Genomic DNA, 22369 nt, shown 5'->3' with positions numbered 1-22369 from the left:
TGGTCTTACTTCTTAAAGATATTTGATGTCAGTTGATCCCTGAGGTCAGCTAGAGTTCTTAAACAAATTTCTCCTTGACTATTGAAACACTTTAGTAAGGTTACTACATTCTGCCTCAAGAGTATAGTGGCACAGTAGATGGCACCGTGAAGCATTGAACTTGGAGTCAGAGGAGTTGAGTCCAAATTCCACCCTCTGGGAAAATTTAATTCTCCTGAAATATTACTGCTTAATTCCCAGAATGTAGCAAATAACAGATTTGAATACTGTAGAGAAAATTAGAGCAGAAAATTCAATTGATTCAAATAATTATTAGAAACTTTTTTTCCCATTCCACTAAATGTTTTATCTTTAGTTCTAGATGACCCCAGGGAATATCTTCTATGAACAAAAGATATATATATATATATATCTATATCTATATCTATATATATATATACTCAGAGGCAGGGAACCAGAGGACAAGAGTTTTTGAAAAAGCTTTTAGAAACTCCTCTGGCTCTGGGATTATAGGATTCTGTCCTTCCTTCCAGGTGGATGGCTGGACAGATCTTCAGCAAGACCTGGATGAGCGGGAGTTTACTCTGAGCAGAGCTTTTACCATTTTCTTCATCTTGCTGGGCTCCTTTGTTTTCCTCAGTATGTTTGTTGGTGTCATGATCATTCACACAGAGGTGAGTTCTAATCCTGCCATCTATTTCAGGGAATACTAGGGAGTGGAGGAGTGGGAACTTGGATAGTAGGCAGAGAACACAGATTCTATCTGGAACACTCACATAGATGCTTAAACTGAGAAAGAAATTAGGGGTGGGAGAGATACTCGAAATATGGAGTGATTTGGTGAGATACTTGAAGATGTGAAAAGGTTATCTTATTGAGGGGATGCTCTTTTTCTAAGGCACTTAGTTCTTTCTTTCTCTGAAAGAGGTTGGGGAAGGATAGGGAATAGCCTTGCAGACTTGAAGTCTATAGCAGACCTATAGTTGTTGCTATTTGGCCCATGGTGGGATGACAAATTTTGTGGACAATGTACAACTATCTCTTTCCCAACTGAAATCTCCTCCCCCTTCTTGGTATAGTGTGGGATGCAAGGTAATGAGGGCCTGGGCAGTAAAGAAAGCTTTGGGTGACTCCTACCTCCTTCATTTCTGAAAGGGTAAGTAATTGAGTAAACATTCTATTACATGGTAAGTTTAAGAAATGGAGTTTTCAGCTTAATATGAGAAAATTTTGGCTAGAATTAGTATACAGAGTAAGCACATTTATCACAAAATGGAGGTTGATCTTAGAAACCAAAGTCTAACATTTTGATTCTAAAAATTGGGAAGCTAAGATTCTAAGGTGACAAATAACTGAAAGTCTCACAATGAGTTGGTAGCAAAGCTGAGATTAAAATCAAGACAGTGCTAAAGGTGCAGCCAAGATGGTAAAGGCAGGGACTCTCCTGAACTCTTCCCCCAAATCTCTTCAAATAACTTTAAATAATAATTTTAAATAAATTTTAGAATGTGGAAACTTGAAAAAAGATGGAGTGAAACAATTTCCCAACCCAGCACACCTTAGAAGGTTGGCAGGAAAAGTCTGTAGTGTGAGAGTGAGACTGAAGTGTAGTCCAGTCCAGGCTGCAATAGCACAGTCCTGCCTCAGAAGACCAGGAACAAGCCTTGGGAAGACTGAATCAGTGGCTGAAGTGGCTGTTTCTATACCTCCCATTCTACTAACACCAGAGATGACCAAGAGGTTCAGCAGGAAAAGTGTATTGCACCAAGATGAGAAGGAAGCACAGCCTACCACAGACTGTGCCAGTAGAGTCCCAACAAACCAGGAATAGGCATTGAAAGCCACTGAATCAGTAGGGCAGCAACAGTGGTGGTATTGGTGGCTTCCAGAGGTCTCACCCTACAGACAGTAAGGGAGTTGAACAGCTGGTCAGAAGGAAATGACAGTGGTCTCCTTGCTAGCACTGATGTAGGATTCTGTTACTTTGCCTAAAATCAGATCCTGGACTCAGTTCTGGCTCACAGTCCCAGGATGAGGAGGAGCAATAGCACAGCAAAACTTGTAGCCACAATGGAGTGCAGACCCTCCTCACCATTCTAGGGCAGAAAAGAATGCCTGTGGTCACTCACAGACCACAGGACAGGCAGGAGAGCGGTGAATACACTTCTCCTTGGATCATACTGCCGTGGGAGAGCAGGTTCAATAATTAAAAATTTCCAAGAGATATGGACTTGTTTCTCTGAGGTAGGGGCTTTATTATTATTAAAAACAATCAGCATCAGGAAACTCTCTGGTCTAAGGGAGTTTGCTAATATTTATAAGACAAGGATTGTCTCCTCTAAGGGAGGTGACTCTTCAATCATTGGTTGGAACTAACAAGGCTCTGGTGGGATCCCAGACCCTGAAACCTCAGCGCAACCCAAATTTTCTACACCTGGCTGAGTGGGCAATAGCATCCTGTTTTTTTTTTGCCCCCTGTAATCAGCTGGCCAAGCAGAAACTAACAAAGGTCTCATTGGGAAGGGAAGAATTGAAAACTTACAGGTCTCTAGAAGGATCTCTGAAAACAATTGTATAAAACCCTGAAGCTTGGGACATTACACCCTCCACCCTGGAAACAGAGTATTATTTTGACAAAGAGTACTTGACTTTTAAAGTCAAGTAATGAGCTGGAAAAATGAGCACACAACAGAAAAAAGATTCTGATCATACAAAGACATAGTGACCAGGAAGATCAAAATATACAATGAATGTAAGGGAATGTTATTGTTCTATAAGAAATGATGAGCGGGCTGATTTCAAAAAAGCCTGGAAAGACTTACATGAACTTATATACTAAGTTAAGTGAGTAGAGCCAAGAGAACATTGTACTCAACAGCAATAAGATTATGTGATGCTCAACTGTGATGGATTTGACTCTTTTCAGCAATGAGGTGATTCATGGCAACTCTAATAGACTTGGGATGAAAAGAGCCATCTGCATTAAGAGAGACAACTATGGATATTGAATGTGGATCAAAGTATAGTATTTTCATTTTTTTAATTGTTGTTTTTGTTGTTTGCTTATTTTTTATTCTCATTTTTTTCCTTTTTGATTTGATTTTTCTTGCTCAGAATTCCAAATATGGAAATATGTTTAGAAGAATTGCACATGTTTAACCTATATTGGATTATTTGCTATTTTGGGGTCAGAAGAGGGGAGAAGAAAAGGAGAAAAATTTGGAATACAAAATTTTGCAAAGGTGAATGTTGAAAACCACTTTGTTTATATATGGAAAAAATAAAAAGCTATTAAATACAGAATAAAATGACAACTTCTATAAAAAGAGATCAAAATACACACTTAGAAGATAATAAGAAAGACAAATCTTCTACATCCAAAACTTCCAAGAAAAATAAGAATTGATCTCAAGCCATCAAGAACTCAAAGGGGATTTTGAAAATCAAATAAGAAGGAAAATTGGGAAGAGAAATGAGAATGATGCAAAAGGAAATATAAAAAGTGAATGAGGAGAACATTATCTTAAAAAGCAAAATTGGCCAAAAGAAAAAGGAGGTACAGAAAATTACTGAGGAAAATAATTCCTTAAAAATTAGATTCAAGAAACAATAAAATGAAACCAAAAGAATGTGAGATATTTCACTGGAAAAAAAAACTGAGCTGGAAAATAGATCCAAGAGAGATAATTTTAAAATTATTGGACTATCCAAAAGCCATGATCAATAAGAGTCTAAACATCATCTTTCAAGGAATTATCAAGAAAAACTATCCTGATACTTTAAAATCAGAGGGAAAAAGAGAATTTGAAAGAATCTATCAATTTCCTCCTGAAAGAGCACTCAAGATGAAAACTCTCAGGATATTGTAGCCAAATTCTAGATTTCCCAGGTCAAAGAGAAAATACTGCAAGCATCCAGAAAGAAACAATTCAAGTATGGTGGAGCTACACTCAGGATAACAAAAGGTCTAACAGCTTCTACATTAAAGAATCAGAAGGCTTGGAATATGATATTCCAGAGAGCAAAGGAGCTAGGATTCCAATCAAGAATCACCTACCCAGAAAAACTGAGATAATCCTTAAAGGGGAAAGATGGATATTCAATTAATTAGAGAACTTTCAAGTATCATAATGAAAAGACTAGTGCTGAATTGAAAATTTGACTTTCAAATATAGGACTCAGGAGAAGCATTAATTAGGGAGTAATTGGGAAAGGGAAATCAGAAAGGATTTAATAAGGTTAATCTGTTTACATTCTACAGGGGAGGATGATATTTGTAACTCATAAAAGCTTTTTCATTATTAAGTCAGCTAGAAGGAATACATATAAACAGGCCCTCTGTGCCCCACCTGTGCCCTACAGGTGTGCGTTGAATATGATGGGATAATATCTAAAAATAAAATTAAGAGATGAGAGAGGAATGTACTGCGATAAGAGGAAAGGGGAAGGTAAAATGGTATAAATTATCTGCCATACAAGAGGCAAGAAAAAGCTTATATAATGAAGGGGAAGAGGGGGAAGGAAGAGGAAGTGTATGAACCTTACTCCCATAAGAATTGGCTCAAAGAGAGAACAACATACATACTCAACTGGATACAGAAATCTAATTTACCTTGCAGGAAAGTAGCAGAGGAAGGGAATTTGAGAAGGGAGGAAGATGATAGGAGGAAAGGCATATTGGGGGAGGAGTAGTCAGAAGCAAAATTCTTTTGAGGAGGGACAGGGTGAAGGGAGAGAGAACAGAATAAAAGGAAGGAATACAGTTAGCAATAGTTTTGGTGAAAGAATTTTGAAGCAAGTTTTTCTGATAAGGGTCTTATTTCTCAAAATTATAGAGAACAGAGTCAAAATTGTAGAAAAAAGCCATTCCCCAGTTGATAAATGATCAAAAGATAAACAGTTTTCAGATGAAGTAATCAAGCTCTTGATAGTCATATGGAAAAAATACTTTTAACCCACTGTTGATTGGAGAAATGAAAATTAAAACCATTCTTAGATAGTATCTTATACTGATTAGATTGTCTAATAGGCCAGAAAAGGAAAATGACAAATGTTGGAGGGAATGTAGGAAAAAATGAGAGATTAATGCATTGTTGGTAGAATTGTGATCTGATTCAACCATTCCATAGAGCAATTTGCAACTATGCCCAGAGGGATACAAAAATCATGCGTACTCTTTGACACAACAATACCACAACAATACAATACACTCCAATACCAAGGAATATATCCCAAAAGAGATTTTTAAAATAGCACTTATATATACAAAAATATTTGTAGCAGCTCTTGTCTCAGGGCAAAAAATTGGAAATTGAGGGGACTCTATCAATTGCAAAATGGCTGAATAAATTGTGGCATGATAAAAATGGAATGCTATTATGCCATAAAAAATAATGAGCAGGATGCTCTCAGAAATTCTTGGAAAGATTTCCATGAACCCATGCAAAATTAAATGTACTGTGTACAAAGTAACAGCAATATAGTAAGATGATCAGTTGTGAATGACTTGACTATTCTCAGCAATACAATAATCCAAGACAATTTTGAAGGATTTATGATGAAAAAGACTATCCATATCCAAAGAAAGAACTGATTGTGTTTGAATGAAGATTGAAGCATTTAAAAAAACTTTTTCTTGAGTTTATTTTTTTGGGGGGGTGGGGTGGAATCTATGTTTTCTTTCACAACATGACTTTTATGAAAAAAAAAAAAAACTTCAGTGCTGAATTTCTTCCATTGGACCAAAGCTGCCTTCCTCTGACTTAGCAATTTTTAAAAAACTCAGTATATACTAATCAGTGAGGGATACACCTGGTAAAGAACAGGCATAAGAAGAGTGAAGCGTTAGGGTAGCAATCAGGAGAAAAGGAAATAAGAAGTGTGAAAAATGTATCATCTTTAGAGGCAGAGTCACTAGAATTTTTTACCAGGGAGCAGAAAGGAGTGGCATTAGGCATTTCTTTCCCTAAACCTTTCTATAATCACAGCAGATTCATGACTTTAGACTGCCTTTATCTTACAAAGACCATTGTCATATCTAACTTTCTATCGTGGTATAGTGAAAAGTATTTTGGATTTGGAGGCTGAAAAACTAGTTTTAGATCTCAGCTCTTCAGCAAAGTTCACAGTCAACAGACAAAGCATCAAACTCCTTTGTGTGGTGTACTGTCCTGAATACTGAGAATCAAAGGTAAAACAAAAATTCAGTCCTTTCTTCTAGGTGCTTATCATCTATGTCAACTTAGATAATTAACGTCCTCTTTCAGAACCTCAGTTTCCTCATACAAAAAGGATGGAGCTACTTGCTCTCTAAAGTCCCTTCCAGATTTAAAACTTTATTATCTAATGATAGAATCTGTTCTTGGTCTGATTAGGATTCAATCAAGAAATTTGAAAAGGAATTGGCAAATGAGCGACATATAGCTGTTTTACAAGAGAAGCAAAATATCTTGAGGAAGCAGCAGGCAGAAGTCAACAGACTCATGCAGAAAGGGGTATGTAATATCGTTGGAAGTTGAAGCCAGATTAGATAGTATTGTCTGTGGATGGCCTGAGTGGAAAAACAATATGGGGAAAGTTTGTGGCATATAATTTTAACCTGGCTATCTACATGAGCAATTTTTTTCTCCATTTTTGAAAATCAGTGGCAGTTAGAGACAATTTTGAATATCTAGAATAATAATATTAATGCTACTTTTTAAAAAAATTACAAAGGTCATAGAATCTCAAAGTTGAAAGGGTCCTCAGATTCCACCTAGGCCAATCCATATGTGTATAGAAATCTCTTGTATATTCTCTGAGTGAATTTAGAAGCTGAAGAGTTGAGAGGGCTGTTAGGAGATTTCCTATTTCATCCTCTTATCAATTTGATAATTAACTTTATGTAATTTATAAAATCTGTACTTAAAAACTTGGAGGGAGAGGGGAAATTAAGAAATTGCTAACTTTTGTGCTTAGCTGATTTCATTGTTGAACAATTCTAAATATTAACTTGTTTTTTTCTTACATTCAGCCAATATGTTCAAATCTGGTCTCAGACATGTATTAGTTGTGTCACCTTGGGCAAGTCAATTAATCTTGTTTGCCTCAGTTTTCTCATCTGTAAAATGAGCTGAAGAAGGAAATGGCAAGCTCTCCAGTATCTTTGCCAAGAAAACTCCAAATAGAATAAAAAAAGATCTAATTAAATGTAGTGTTCTTCTCTTCTCTAGAATATAATGTTCTCTGGGAGCAGATTTCTTGGGGGGCTTCTGGAGGCAGCCTTCGTTTCAGTTCAAAGTAATAATCACCTCAAATGCAGCCAGCTGTTAAAAGTTCAGTCCTTTATTGTCTCTTCCAAATAGCCCAGTTAGTTTTCCTAGAGGCCTATCTCCCTCCTTGGTTCCAAGGGCTCTTGCAGCTTGTCCTTTAGTTCTTCCAACTTCTGCCTCTAGCTTAACTCTGACTCCTGGCTTCTCAATCTCCCCAACTGACTCCTGGCTGAGGCTCCAAGAGCTTCTTATATATGATCTCTTAAAGGTGTGAACTTAAAGGTTGACTCCTTCTCCGAGAGTGGGATTGTGGGAGCTGTGACTTGTGAATCTCTGCCATTGAACTTGTGAATCTCTTATTGAATCCTGACTTGTGAATCTCAAACGCTAATGTGTGAACTAATGTGTGAACTCTTCAAGGTGTGAAAGGTGTGAACTCTGAACTAGAGAACTGCTAAGCTCGATGCTAAAATTAGACAATTGACTTATCACTTTGTAAGAATCCTAACAATTAAAATAGATAAAATAGATATCTATTTTTTACAAGAAAAAAATAGCTTTTAATGTATTCATCCTTTTTCTTTTTTCTTCCCAAAGCACCTAAAACAAGGATGTTCTCAGTTAAACTTAAGACTCTAATCATAACATATCCTATTATAACCATAGTAGCTTACAGGCATGTAAGCTTTTTTTCAATCTGTAATTAAAATAGATATCCTTTAAAATAGATAAGAAACTACATCTTACTAAAGGTTGCCATAAATAATGAAGTAATATCAATACTAATCATATATGAACCAAGTGGTATTGTATCTAAATTCCTAGAGAAGTTAAGAGTTTCAAGAACAAACAGACAGGAAAACTATACTAGTGGGGGATCGCAATCATTCTCTATCAGAACTAGATAAATTGAACTGCAAAACAAACAAAAAAGAAGTTAAGGAGGTAAATAGAATTTTAGAAAAGTTAGGTATGATAGACCTTTGGAGAAAACTGAATGGGGACAGAAAGGAATATACTTTTTTCTTGGTAGTACATGGAATTTACATAAAAACTGACCATGTATCAGGACATAAAAAACTTCTAAAAGGCAGAAATAGAGAATGCATCTTTTTCAGATTATGATATAATAAAAATTACATCATTACAATAAAAAAGGGCCAGGGAAAAATGGACCAAAAATTAATTGGAAACTAAATTATCCTAAAGAACAAGTGAGTGAAATAACAAAGCATAGAAACAATCGAGAATGGCAATAATAAGACAACATACCAAAATTCATGGGATGCAGTCAAAGCAATTCTTGGGAAATTTTAACTCTTTAAGATGCTTACTTGAATAAAATACAGAAAGAGAAGATCAATGAATTGAGCATGCAACTAAATAAAGCTAGAAAAAGAACAGATTAAAAACCCTAATTAAATACCAAATTTGAAATTCTGAAAATAAAATTCTGAGATTAATAAAAATGAAAATAAGAAAACTATTGAACTAATAAACAAATCTAAGAATTGGTTTTATGAAAAAAAAACACAAGAAAATAGATAAACTTTATTGATAGACTTTCTTCTTTCCTTTTTCTATCAAAAATGAAAAGGATGAACTTCCCACCAATGAAAAGGAAATCAGAGCAATAATTAGGAACTATTTTGTCCCACTGTGTGCCAATAAATCTGATAATCTAAGTGAAATGGATGAATACTTACAAAAATATAGATTGCTCAGATTAACAAATTAACAGGAAAAAATTACTTAAATAGTCCCATTTTAGAAAAAGAAATTAAACAAGTTATTAATCAGATCCCTAAGAAGAAATCTTCAGGGCCAGATGGATTTACAAGTGAATTCTACCAAACACTTAAAGAACAATTAATTCTAATACTATGCAAACTATTTGGAAAAATAGGAAAAGAAGGAGTCCTACCAAATTCCTTTTATGATACAAATATTATGCTGATACCTAAACCAGGTAGGGTCAAAACAGAAACAGAAAATTATAGAATAATTTCCCTAATGAATATTTATGCAAAAATCTTAAATAAAATATTAGCAAGGAGATTACAGCAAGTTATTGCTAGGATAATACACCAGAATTTATACCAGGAATGCAAAGCTCGTTCAATATTAGGAAAACTATCAGCATAATTGACTGTATCAATGACCAAACTAATGGAAATTGTATAATTATCTCAATAGATGCAGAAAAATAATTTGACAAAATTCAGAACTCGTTACTATTAAAAACACTAGAAAGCCCAGGAATAAATGGAACTTTCCTTAAAATGATCAGTAGCATCTATCTAAAATCATCACCAGTCATCATACGCAATGAGGATAAACTAGTAGCATTCCCAGTATGATCAATGGTGAAAAATTTTGCTATCATTATTATTATTCAATATTGTTTTAGAAATGTTAGCTTTATCAATAAGAGAAAAAAAAAGAAAGTAAAGAAATTAGAATAGGTAATGAAGAAACCAAATTATCACTCTTTGCAGATGATATGATGGTATACTAAGAGATTCCTGGAGAATTAACTAAAAATCACTAAAAACAATTAACAACTTTAACAAAGTTGCAGGATATGAAATAAATCCACATAAATCATCAGCATTTCTATATGTTAACAACAAAGTCCATCAGTGAGAGATACAATGAGAAATTTTATTTAAAATAACTGCAGATAATATAAAATATTTGGCCACCTACCTGCCAAGAAAAAGTCAGAAACTATCTGAACACAATTAGAAAACATTTTTTACACAAATAAAGTCAGATCTAAACAATTGGAAGGATATCAAGTGCTCATGCGTAGACTAAGCAAATATAATAAAAATGCAATTCTACCTAAATTAATCTACTTGTTCAGTGCCATTCAAACTGCCAAGAGACTACTTTATAGAACTAAAAAATAATAACAAAGTTCATCTGGAGCAATAAAATGTCAAGAATTTCAATGGAATTAATGAAAAAATGCAGGTGGCCTAGCTAAATCAGATCTAAAATTATATTATAAAGCAATGGTCATCAAAACCATTTGGTATTGGCTAAGAAATAGAATAGTTGATCAGTGGAATAGGTTAGGTTCATAAAACCCAATAGTCCACAACTACAGTGTGTTTAATAAACCCAAAGACCCCAGATTCTGGGATAAGAACTCAATATTTGACAAAAATTGCTAGCAAAGTTGGAAAATAGTATGGCAGAAACTAGACATTGACCCACACCTAAAACACTATATATATCAAGATAAGGTTGACATAGTTTCATGAGTTAGACATAAAGAGTGATATTATAAATAAATTAGAAGAATCAAGGATAGTCTACCTCTCAGATCAATGGAAAAAGAAGGAATTTATAGGCCAAAGAAGAACTAGATTACAGTATGAAATTCAAAATGGATAATTTTGATTATATTAAATTAAAAAGTTTTTGTACAAACAAAACTAACGCAGGCAAAATTAGAAAGGAAGCAGAAAAGTGGGAAAAAAATCTTTACATCCCAGGGTTATGATAAAGGCCTCATTTCTAAAATATATAGAGAATTGACTCAAATTTATAAGAATACATGCCATTCTCCAATTGATAAATGGGTAAAGGATATGAACAATTTTCAGATGAAGAAATTAAATTTCTAGTCATATTTTAAAAAATGTTCCTAAATCACTATTGATCAGAGAAATGCAAATTAAGATAACTGATATACCATTACATACCTCTGAGATTAACTAAAATGACAGGAAAAAATAATAATAAATGTTGGAGGGGATGTGGGAAAACTGGGACATTAATACATTGTTGGTGGAGTTGTGAACTACTTTGACCAGTCTGGAGAGAAATTTGGAACTATGTTCAAAGAGCTATCAAACTGTGAAAACCCTTTGATTCAGCAGTGTCTACTGGGTTTGTATCCCGAAGAGATCATATAAAAGGGAAAAGGACCCACATGTACAAAAATATTTGTAACAGCCCTTTTTGTAATGGTAAGGAACTGGAAACTCAGTGGCTACTCATCAGTTGGGGAATGGTTGAATAAGTTATGCTATATGAATGCTATGGAATAATATTGTTCTAAAAGAAATAACCAGCAGGATGATTTCAGAAAGGCCTGGAGTTACATGGAATGATGCTAAGTGAATTGAGTACAACCAAGAGAACATTGTACACAGCAAGAACAATATCTTTATGTGATGTTCAATTCTGATGGATGTGGCTCTTTTCAAAAATAAGGTGATGCAAGTCAAGTCTAATAGACTTGTGATGGAGAGAACAATCTGCATCCAGAAAGAAGACTATTGAGATTAAACATGGATCACAACATAGTTTATCACCTTTTTTGTTATTGTTTGCTTGCTTTTTGTTTTTTCTCATTTTTTCCCTTTTTGATCTGATTTTTCTTGTGCAGCATGATAAATATGGAAATACATATAGAAGAACTGCATATGTTTAATATATATTGGATTATTTGCTGACTAAGGGAGATGAGGAAAGGAGGGGAGAAAAATTTGGAACATAAGGTTTTGCAAGGGTGAGTGTTGAAAACTATCTTTGTATGTATTTTGAAAAAAAAGCTATTTTTAAAAAAGGTACATTAAGCAAAATGACCAAAAAACAAATAAACAAACTAATGAAAAATGAAGAGCAAAACAGTAAATCTAATTAGTCTTCCATCATAGGACCTTTTAAATATTTGAAGAAAGTGATTATGGATCACATGCCATATTAATCTTATATTTTCTTTTATTTTGGAGACACTTCCTGTTTTAAAATGGGATGCAGAATTCAACTCTATACTTCAGATATGGTCTGACAAGGGCAAAAGTAGGACACTCACCTTACTCATCCTGGGCACAATACTTTCTGTTAATTCAACCTAATATTGCATTAACTTTTTGATTACTACACTTTACAATTTATTCATATTCATGAAAATATTTTGGTTTTTTTAAACACGAATTCTTGTTAAACCAGGTCTCTTGTACTTGTACAGTTGATTTCATAGACTATGTATAAATTGTATTATAATAAACTGATGTTCCTTTCCATATATAATCTGAGTCTGCCAAAGTCATCTTCACTCCTCATTCTGTCATGCAAAAGGATATTATTCCTTTTCAATTCTTTATTAAACATTTTATATTTCACTAATACATGTAAAATAATTTTAATATGTTTTTAAAACTTTGAGTTCCAGATTCTCCTCCTTCTTCCTTTGCCACTCCCCCCATTGAGAAGGCAATGTGAAATTATGCAAAACATTTCCATAAAAGTCTTGTTGTGAAAGAAAATCTAGCTCTCCCTCCTCCCCAGAAAACCACAAGAAAAATAAAGTTTAAAAAGTAGGCTTCATTCTTCAGACACCTGTTCTTTCTGTTCTATTCAGAATTCTATTCTGATTAAATTCAGAATCAATTCTTTCTCTGGGAATGCATAGCATTTTTTATTTTAAGTCCTTCAGAATAATCTTGGATCATTGTATTGCTGAGAATAGCAAAGTCATTCAAAGCTGATCATCCTATAATATTGCTACTTCACAAAAAATAATATTAGTGATTCTTCCTAACCTTGTCATCTGTGAAAATTTCAAGAGCGTGGCATTCATTCTTTCATCTAAGTAACTGACAGAAATGTTGGATAGAAAGGGAAGAATGGAAAAGTGTAGTATACCACTATTCATCCCCTTAAGGCTGATGTCAATCAACACCAAAGAAAACAACATGACTTTAAAAGTACTTTATTATTATTATTTTTAGAATTTTTCTTTCAATCTTCAGCTTATTTTGGGATTTTGCCTTCTTGAAGAGGCAGCATAATAGTGTAGTGTACTGAATTTAGAATTAGAAAGATCTGGGATTCAAATCTCTTCTTAGATGTCTATTAGCTCACTTAACTTCTCTATGACTCAATTTTCTCATTTATAAAATGTGGGGATCAGACTTAATAGCCTTTAAAATCCTTTCCAGCTCTCAATCTATGATTCTGATGTTTTTTTAAAAAAGCATTGTAGATTCTTTAAAAAATATTTTATTTTAATAAGCCCAAATTCACCATCTTTCACCCAACCTCTCTTGTCCCCTAGTTGTTAATACAGGAAAACAAAATCTATTACGAGCATGTATAGTTAATCTAAACTACTTTCCATATTGATCGTGCCCCCTCAAAATTTATATTCTGAGTCTTTTACCTCTATCAGGAGGTATGTAGTGTGTTTCATCATTAGTCCCCTAGAATTGTAATTGATCATTACATTAAGTGTTTAGCCCAATAGTATTCTATCACATTTATTTGCCATAACTTATTCATTGATTCTTCAGTTTATAGGTCTTCCCTCAGATTCCTATTTTTTGACATCTTAAAAAGACCTAATTTTTTTTAATATCCTTAGAGGTTGCTTTAGTTAGGACTAATCCCTCCCTTAATCTACCTTTCTTCTAATTCCCCTTTCCTTTTGCTCTTCTCCCTCCTATTTCCCTGTTGAATATAACTTTTTTTGTATGCCCAATGAGTGTGTATGTGTGTGTGTGTGTCCTTCTTTTGACCAGTTCAGATGAGAGTGAGATTTAAGTGTCAGCTACTCCTCCTTGTTCCTTGTTTGTATGAATGTCTACACACATGTACACTCTTGATTATGTGAGATAATTTTGCCTAACCTTACTTTCCCTTCCTCTTAAATTCTCTGCTCAAAGAAGGAAATACTCAATTGGATATAGAAATTTATCTTATCCTACAGGAAAGGAGAAGAGGAAAGGGATTAGACAAGAGAGTATATAGTAGAAAGAATTGCAGATTGGGAGAGGTGGTGGTCAGAAGCAAAACACTTTAGAAGAGGGAAATAGTGAAGTAGAGAACATAATAAATAGGAAGGGGAAAATAGGATGGAAAGAAATACAGTTTGCAATCATAACTGAAAAAAGTTTTGAAGCAACTTTCTTTGATAAAGGCCTCATTTCTCAAATATTTAGAGAACAGAGTCAAATTTATAAAAACAAGCGTCATTCCTCATTTGATTAAAGACAAAAATATGAACGATTTTTAGATGAAGTAATTAAAGGTAGATGAAAAAATGCTCTAAACCACTTTGGATTAAAGCAATGCAAATTGGAACAATTCTAGGCACTACCTCATACCTACTAAAATGGCTAATATGATAGGACAAAAGGACAAATGTTGGAAAGAAATGTGGAAGAAAATAATGTAGAGGGCTGCAGATAGTGGGGGAATTCTGGGAAAGGTATACTTGAAGCAAGGATACTTAGTGTGTTTACTCAGTGTGATTGATGAGATAACATTTCTCTAGTTCACATATACTTAGTATGATATAATGATGTAATCAGAATGAGGTATTTAAGGGCTGAAAGGACTGGAGCCTGGAGCTTCAGCTCGATCTGAGACCCAGACTCAGACTCAGATACAGACACAGAGGAGATACAGACGAGGACTCAGACACAGAAGATGGAGACAGAAACAGAGATACTTCTAGTGACTCTCCTGCCTTCATCACTCCTCCACCTAAGACCAAGACTCGTCCAGAGATCCTCCAGAAAACTAGTCCAGACATTACAAAATAAGATATGAATGCATCAGTGATGGAGTTGTGAACTGATTCAACCATTTTGTAAAGCAATTTGGAACTAAATCCAAAGGGATATAAAACCATGTATTCTTATGGACCTAATAATACCATTACTAGGTCTGTATCCCAAAAAAGAGAAAAGAACCCAAACGACAGGGACCTATATGTATAGAAATATTTGTAGCAGCTCTTTTCTGGTGGCAAGGAGTTAGAAATTAGGAGGCTGCCCATCAATTGGGGAATGGTTACACAGACTGTGCTATGTGATTGTAATAGAATACTATTATAAGAAATGATGACCAGAATGCTCAGAAAAACCTGGAAAGACTGTGTACAAAGTAACAACCATCTTGTAAGATGATTAACTGTGAGTGACTTAACTATTTTCAGCAATACCATAATCCAAGACAACTCTAAAAGGCTTAAGAAGAAAAGTTCCATCCATCTCCAGATAAAGAACTGATGGTAATTGAATACAGATTGAAGTATACTTTGTAAACTTTATTTTTCTTCAGTGTTTTTTTTTTTTGGTCTGTCTCACAACATGATTAATTTGGAAATTAAAAAAAAGAAAAAAATCGGAGGAATTAGAATAGACAATGAAGAAACAAAACTATCACTTTTTTCAGATGGCATACTTGGACAATCCTAAAGAATCAACTAAAAAATTCATTGAAATAATGACCTGTTTTAGAAAGGTTGAAGCATATAAAGTAAACTCATCAATAAAATCCAACAGCAAAGAGAATAATTTCAGACCATATAAAATACTTGGAAGTCTACCTGTCAAGATAAACCCAGAAATATATGAACTCCAATTGCAATTTCACATAAATCAAAATTACACAGATCAAAATAAAATTGTTCACATATTCATTTAATTGTGCCATGGGGGTCCAAATATAGAATAAAATCTATAGATTTCATCATTAACTTCATTGTCTTCTCTCTCTCTCTCTCTCTAGAAAAAAAGTGAATTTCAAACTTTCAGTGAATTGGTAGAAGGTTTTAAGAAGACTCTAAGACATACAGACCCTATGGTCTTGGAAGATTTCTGTACCACTCTTCCCTTCATTGATATTTACCTGTCAACACTGGACAACCAAGATAATACTATTGTTAAGTAAGTCCATTCTTGACCACTTGGGTCATTAGATCCAAACTTACTTCTTTTAGCCCAAACTCATAAATGACCTAGAAACTCTTTCATTTTCAAGAGACCTTCTTTTGGGGGTGAGGATTCCTGCTGGTAAAAAGCATTTAAATGTAAACAATAGAAAAAATCAACAGTTCCTGCCCACAAAGAACTCACATTCTAATGGGGAGACAGAATGTAAATAATTGGGTTCAGAGAAGATATATACCGTTAGAAGATGATTTCAGGTTTCTTGTAGATGGTGGAATTTAAGCTGAGACTTGAAATAAGTCAGAGAAACTAAGAGGTGGAGGTGAAGAGGGAGAAGGAAAGCATGGAAAAGCATTGGAGAAAGGGGATGGAAAAAACAAGTATGTCATTGTAGCTGGGACACAGACTTTCAAGGTAGGAAGGAATCAAGTTATGAAGAGCTTTAAATGACAAATTTTAAATTGATCCTGGAGGTAATAATTACTGTTTTTTTTCCCTCTCTACTTCTACCTCAACATGACTGACTGGATTCCTTACTTTTCCCTTCTCTATATTTCAGTATTATGGGAAAAAATTAGGCTGGTAGTAAACTCATTTTGTTTGTTTGTTACTAACTCATTTTGGGAATGTAGACCAGCTTCTTAGTCCCCTCTTCTCCCATTGCAAGGCAGTTTTCATCCAGTGTTCCCCTATTCTACCAATGATGTCTTCTTTGCAGTAGAGGGAAATCATTAAAAATAGACAACTCAAAGAATATGAACAGACAATTTTCACATATAGAAATTAAAACCATTTCTAGTCATATAAAAAATGTTCTAAATTATTACTGATTAGAGAAATGCAAATTAAGACAACTCTGAGGCACCACTTCATACCTCTCAGATTGGCTCAGACTATAGGAAAAGATAATGATAAATGTGGAGGGGATGTGGAAAAATTGAGACATTAATACATTGGGGAATGGTTGAATAATTTTTGGCATATGAATATAATGGAATATTATTGTTTTGTAAGAAATAATCAGCAGAATGATTTCAGAAAGGCCTTGGAGAGACTTAGAAGTGAAGTGATGCTAAGTGAAGTGAGTAGAAAATTTAACCAAGAAAACATTGTATATAGCAACAAGAAGATTATGTGATGATCAACCATGATGGTTTTGGCTCTTTTTAACAATGATGTGATTTAGGGATTTCAATAGACTGTGATTGAGAGACTCATCTGACTCCAGAGAGAGGATTATGAGGACTGAATGTGGATCATAACAGTATTTTCACCTTTGTTGTTGTTTGCTTGTTCGGCTTTTTTCTTTCTCATTTTTCCCCTTTTAATCTGATTTTTTTTGTGCAGAATAATAAATGTGGAAATATGTATAGATGAATTGTACATGTTAACCTATATTTTGCTGTCTAGGGGAGGGAGAAAAATTTGGAACACAGGGTTTTTGTAAAGGTGAATGTTGAAAATTATTTTTGCGTGTATTTTGAAAAATAAAAAGCTGTTATAAACAATTTTAAAAAACAGAGTTAACTGATTTTGATTGTCAATGTATGTCAGAGTATAGTGTTCTGACAGCTGTCTGCCATTACTTGGGGTATGAAGAATGGAAATAACTATGTGGAATTAGTCAGACTGAGCCTGTGAAGAAATTTTCACCATCTATTCCAAGGGCACCAGTGTGGTGGCAGGACTCTGTTGTGATAAGCATTTCTGTTCTTTTCTGCCAGCTTATCCTGCTTATATTCTTCAATGATGAGGATTAATGGGGGACATTGAGGAAGATGCCAGACAGTAGGAGATCATAGGATTTAGAGTTGTAAATGTCCTTAGGGAATCATCAAATTCAATCTACTCATTTACAAATGATATGTTTAAATAATATACTTTGCTAGGTTCTTCCTAGCAGCTTCTGCATAAAGGAGATTGTTCCAATAAAAAGTTCTTTTTTAAAGTGAGGTAATAGGGATATAACAACAAAAACTAAGCAGACTTCTCCCCTTATGAAGCTTATGTTATAACAAGGAAGAATTCTAAAGTTGTAAAGGCTCTTAAAGATAATTTAGTATAACCTTTCAGACTTTCACTATCATCCAGGACTTGTCATTCTTGCCCCCTAAATCTTAAGTTGCCCATGTTTAGTCTCCATATAGGTAAATCAATGAGCTACTGTGTACCAGTAGAAGAGGATTTTATCTCAGTAATATGTGCACACCAAGGTCTTCTGTTGATAACTCTGTCCTTGCTGTTGTTAATTAGTAATTCTAATGGTAGAAATTTCTGCTTCTATGATAGGCTGGTGAAAGTCAGAATTGTAGTCAGTACTGCAGGACCTTCTAACTTTAAAAGCATTCCTACATACTTATATTGAAATGAGTTTGTCAACAGGGTTGTCTTCTCCACTGAGGAAGGCTTTTATGGATCTTGACCAACAGCCAATCTGTCACTTTTATGAGACTTGGAACCCAGCCTGGGATTTTTATTCTGGAGGTCAGAATTAAGAGCCTCTTTTCAACTTAAATAAATGACCAATAATTTTAATTAATCACACCAATTAAGCATCTATGTTCTAGGCACTTCTAGATATTAGATATACAAAAATAAAAATAAAACCACCTCAACTTATATTTTCTTGGGGGGATATGACATATATTCAGATTATTTGAGAAGGAACAAGAGTTCCTTCAACTTGAGGTTGAAGAGATGATTGGGGTGTGCTTCTAGGAGAAGGTGGCATCTGAATTGAATCTTGGAGGAAGTTAAAGAGCCTAAGATATAGAGGCAGGGAGGGAGTGCAGTCAAGGAATGGAAGATTGGCAGTGGGGTTTGGGGAACATTTTGACTCAGATGTAGAACTTACACAGGGAAGTACTATGGAAAAAACTATGTAGGTTAGGGACAAATTGTGAAGGGCTTTAAACACCAAATTTGAGGAACTTGTATTTTTATTATAGTCATGGAGAGCCATGGAAGATTTTTGAGTAGAGGAGTAAATATAGTTAGCCCTAAATCTTATTTTGGCAAATATATGGAAAATTCAGTAGAAGGGGAAGAGAATAGAATCAAGTTTGCCAGTCAAGCTATTGCACCTGTATAGATGAGAAACCTTATGGTGACTGAATTGATGAAGTATAATAAAGGAGAGGAAAGAGTAAATGGAAAGATGGTGATATCCACAATAAAGATAGAAAAGTTTGGAAGAGAGCCAATTTTTTTTTCTTTTTGTTGGAGAGAATGGGACAAGGGTAAGATAATGCTGCTTTGGTTCTATTGAGATAAAGATGCCTGTAGAACATCTTCCAGATGGAGGAAGAACTTTAGAAAAGTATTTATGTTCTACTTTTAACATACCATGCTATACTAAAGACATAATATAAGCATTTGTAGCAAGTGGGATTGTGGTTTTATTGGAGTTAGAACCCACTTTATTGTAAAGGCAGGCAGGTGAGAGTAGATTATGGTGAGAGGATGAAGAACCCTTTTTAGGAGCGATTTCTATTCTTAAAGAACTCCAAACTTGTCAGGAATGGGAGGGCACGGTTTTGAATGAGGGTTCTTGACAATGTGGTATAGACAGATTTTGAGGTGTAAACAGTCTGATCAGAAATCATGAAGCAATCATCTTCTAGAATACTATTCAAAGAATTCTTATCTCCCATGCAGTTCTGACAGGGCCAAAGGCTTGGAGAAAGAACATTTCCTTCAGGTTTCATATTTTCATAGTTAATAGCTATGCCAGCAAATATGAAGAAAGGAAACAAGCGGTTATTAAGCACCTGTAATATTTTCTTCTCTAAAATATAATCATTCTCTGGGAGCAGATTTCTTGCGGGGCTCCTGGAGGCAGCCTTAGTTTCAGTTCAGTTCAATAATCACCTCAAAAAAGCTCAGATCCTTTATTGTCTCCTTCAAAATAGCCTGATTAGCTTTCTTGGTTCCAAGAGCTCTTGCGGCTAGTCCTTTGCCTCTGCCTTTGCCAGCTTCAGCCTCTCCCTTCCAATGTCGCTAGCCAGCACAAAGGTTGAAGTTGGAATGAATCTGTCTTGCTTCCTCTAGTGGGCTCCTCCTTTAGTGGACTCCTCTTCTAGTGGGCTTGTCCTTCTGATTTATGGATCTCCTGGACTTGTGAATCTTCCAGAGTCCCTAGTGGACTTGTCTTTTAGTGAGCTTCTCCTTATATAAACTCTCTTAAAGGTGTGAACTAAGTACATAAGCAATGTCTCTATCATTTCCAGTGACTTAGCACCTTGTTTCAAGTTCTGGCCCATAACATCTCCCGCTTGCTTTTGATTTAGAACATAAGATGGTCATGACCTCCCTGACTTCTCAAGGATGCGAGAACCCCCAAAAAGGTGATCATGCCTTTCCTGACTGCTCAAAAAAGGAGGGTGATCACTCCCTCCCTGACATCTCAGGAAGGGAGATGAAAACACCAAAGGGAATCGGATTAGCGGGTTTCTGAAGGGGCTCACTTGAAACAGGTATACATAAATCCATCAATATGGGAGGTATTACACATAATTACATAAATTACATAAGCGCACAGCAATATAACACAGGCTAGAAGTGATATAACAAATAACATGAATCAACATGAGGAATTATACATGCCATAAGTCCTAGAAATAGTCCAAAAGGAATCTATTGTCCATTAGTTCATAGTGCCAGGAATCCAATAATTCCTGCAAGTTTTGAAGTCCTGCAATAGTCTCATCATCAATTTTTCATCTCAAAGAATCCAATGATTCCTGCTGGTTTTCAAGTCCTGCAACAGTCTCATTATCAGCCATGCTCTTTCAGTGTCAGATGTTTCTTAGATCTTCTCCTTTGTTTTGAGGTTTTTCTCCTTTTCTGTCTCTCTCCAGATGCTCATTACCACCCATCTGTTTCCTTCTCCATTTGTAGGAATTCAAGCAAACCCTTTCTCCCAAGCAATTAACCTGTCTAATTCCCTTCTATTTACTACTTTCTAGACCTCTCCTCATCTAGATCTCTCATCCTGGCAATTATATTGAAGCTGTTTGCACTGGACACTGCCCTGTTGGTTTAAAAAGCCTGTATTTTCCCCAGTTGTAATCCTTTCTGCTATCTGATTGCTTTTTTGCTGGTTTATCACATCAGAGTCCTGACCTTCTAAAGACTTTCTGGGTATAAACTGAGCTGTCATCATGCCCCACATGTCTTTTGATTGAGGTCTTGGAGCTGGGCCCTGCTTCTCATTTCCCTGGGTCAATCTACATTCTGAGGCCCAGTGAAAGCCTCAGTTGTATTTTGGACATGGGTTTTTGGGTTTTATTCTCTCACCCTCCCTTCTCATCTATCTCCATATCTACATTAAGCTTTTAGATGTCCAACTTTTCCACGTTGAAAGCATCGACGAGCTTCTCTAGAAGTCCCTTGCCAAGAGGGACCCTATCTTTCTATGTTCATCATATAAGCATTTGTACCCACTGTGGCACAGCATCTTATGATATCTTCTAAAGGAGCATCTTTGTGTAGTCCCCATATAATTCTTCTGCAAATCTCATTAGCATTTTCCTTAGCCAGATGTCTGGTCTTTATTTTTGTAGCTGCATTTTCTCCAATGGTTCTTGTTACAGCTGCTTGCAAATGTCCCACAAAATCTGCAAAGGGTTCATTGGGACCTTGCTCTATTTTTGTGAAGGCTTCCCCTCAATCTATTCCTGGAATGGTACCCCAAGCTTTTATAGCCACAGTTGCGATCTGCTCATAAGATGTTGTGGGGTAATTAATCTGTTCTGAATTCTCTCCATACTGACCTTCATCTGCTAGTTGGTCAAAAGCTATTTGTACATTAACTCCTGTTTGACTATTGTGTCTGGCTTGAATCCTACATAATTCATAATACTCCGAAAACCACAGAAAGTTTTGTCCAGGTTTTAAACATGTCCTAGCTATGGATTTCCAAGCACTCGGGGTTAAGATTTCATAAGCCAAACTATCTAGTAACATCTTAACATAAGATGATGTAGTCCCATAAAGAGTGCAACCCTTTTTCAAATCCTTAATTTTTTCCAGATCAAAAGGAGTGTATCTTCTCCTTTTTTGACTTGAAGAGTTAATCTCTTCAATCAGGGTATGCATTTATAAAATCAAATCCATCCCATCCTTCACTTTTTGCCTTAACCAATGCCTTTTCTAATCTTGTCATAGGCTTCTTCATAGGAAGAGCTGATTGCGTTACTGCCTCTCCCCCTCCTCCTTCTCCCTCCACCCATGAAGGGTTAATTGAAGGGGAAGGGTCATGAGATGGGAATTGATCTAATTTCTCCTGCTGTGAATTCTGAAGTTGGAATGAATCTGTCTTGCTTCCTTTAGTGGGCTCCTCCTCTAATGGACTTGTCCTTCTGACTTATGAATCTCCTGGACTTGTGAATCTCCTGACTGAATCCTGATTTGTGAATC

General features: G+C 35.2%; 1 protein-coding gene across 2 annotated transcripts in view; it reads left to right on the top strand.

Annotated features, from left to right (window-relative positions):
* The window catches only part of CATSPER3 (cation channel sperm associated 3), a 62908-nt gene that overhangs the window by 39669 nt on the left and 870 nt on the right, over window positions 1–22369 (top strand). The window contains exons 5-7 of one of the 2 annotated variants that reach the window (XM_031953025.1): window positions 534–674; window positions 6375–6494; window positions 15789–15946. In XM_031953025.1, coding sequence (XP_031808885.1) covers window positions 534–674; window positions 6375–6494; window positions 15789–15946 — 419 coding nt within the window. The remainder of the gene's footprint in view (window positions 1–533; window positions 675–6374; window positions 6495–15788; window positions 15947–22369) is intronic. The other variant, XM_031953026.1, reaches the window with a different exon arrangement.

Source organism: Sarcophilus harrisii, chromosome 2, assembly GCF_902635505.1.
Source record: "Sarcophilus harrisii chromosome 2, mSarHar1.11, whole genome shotgun sequence".
NCBI lineage: Eukaryota > Metazoa > Chordata > Mammalia > Dasyuromorphia > Dasyuridae > Sarcophilus > Sarcophilus harrisii.
The sequence above is the reverse complement of the archived record's forward strand: the minus strand, read 5'-3'. Positions and strand labels throughout refer to the sequence as shown.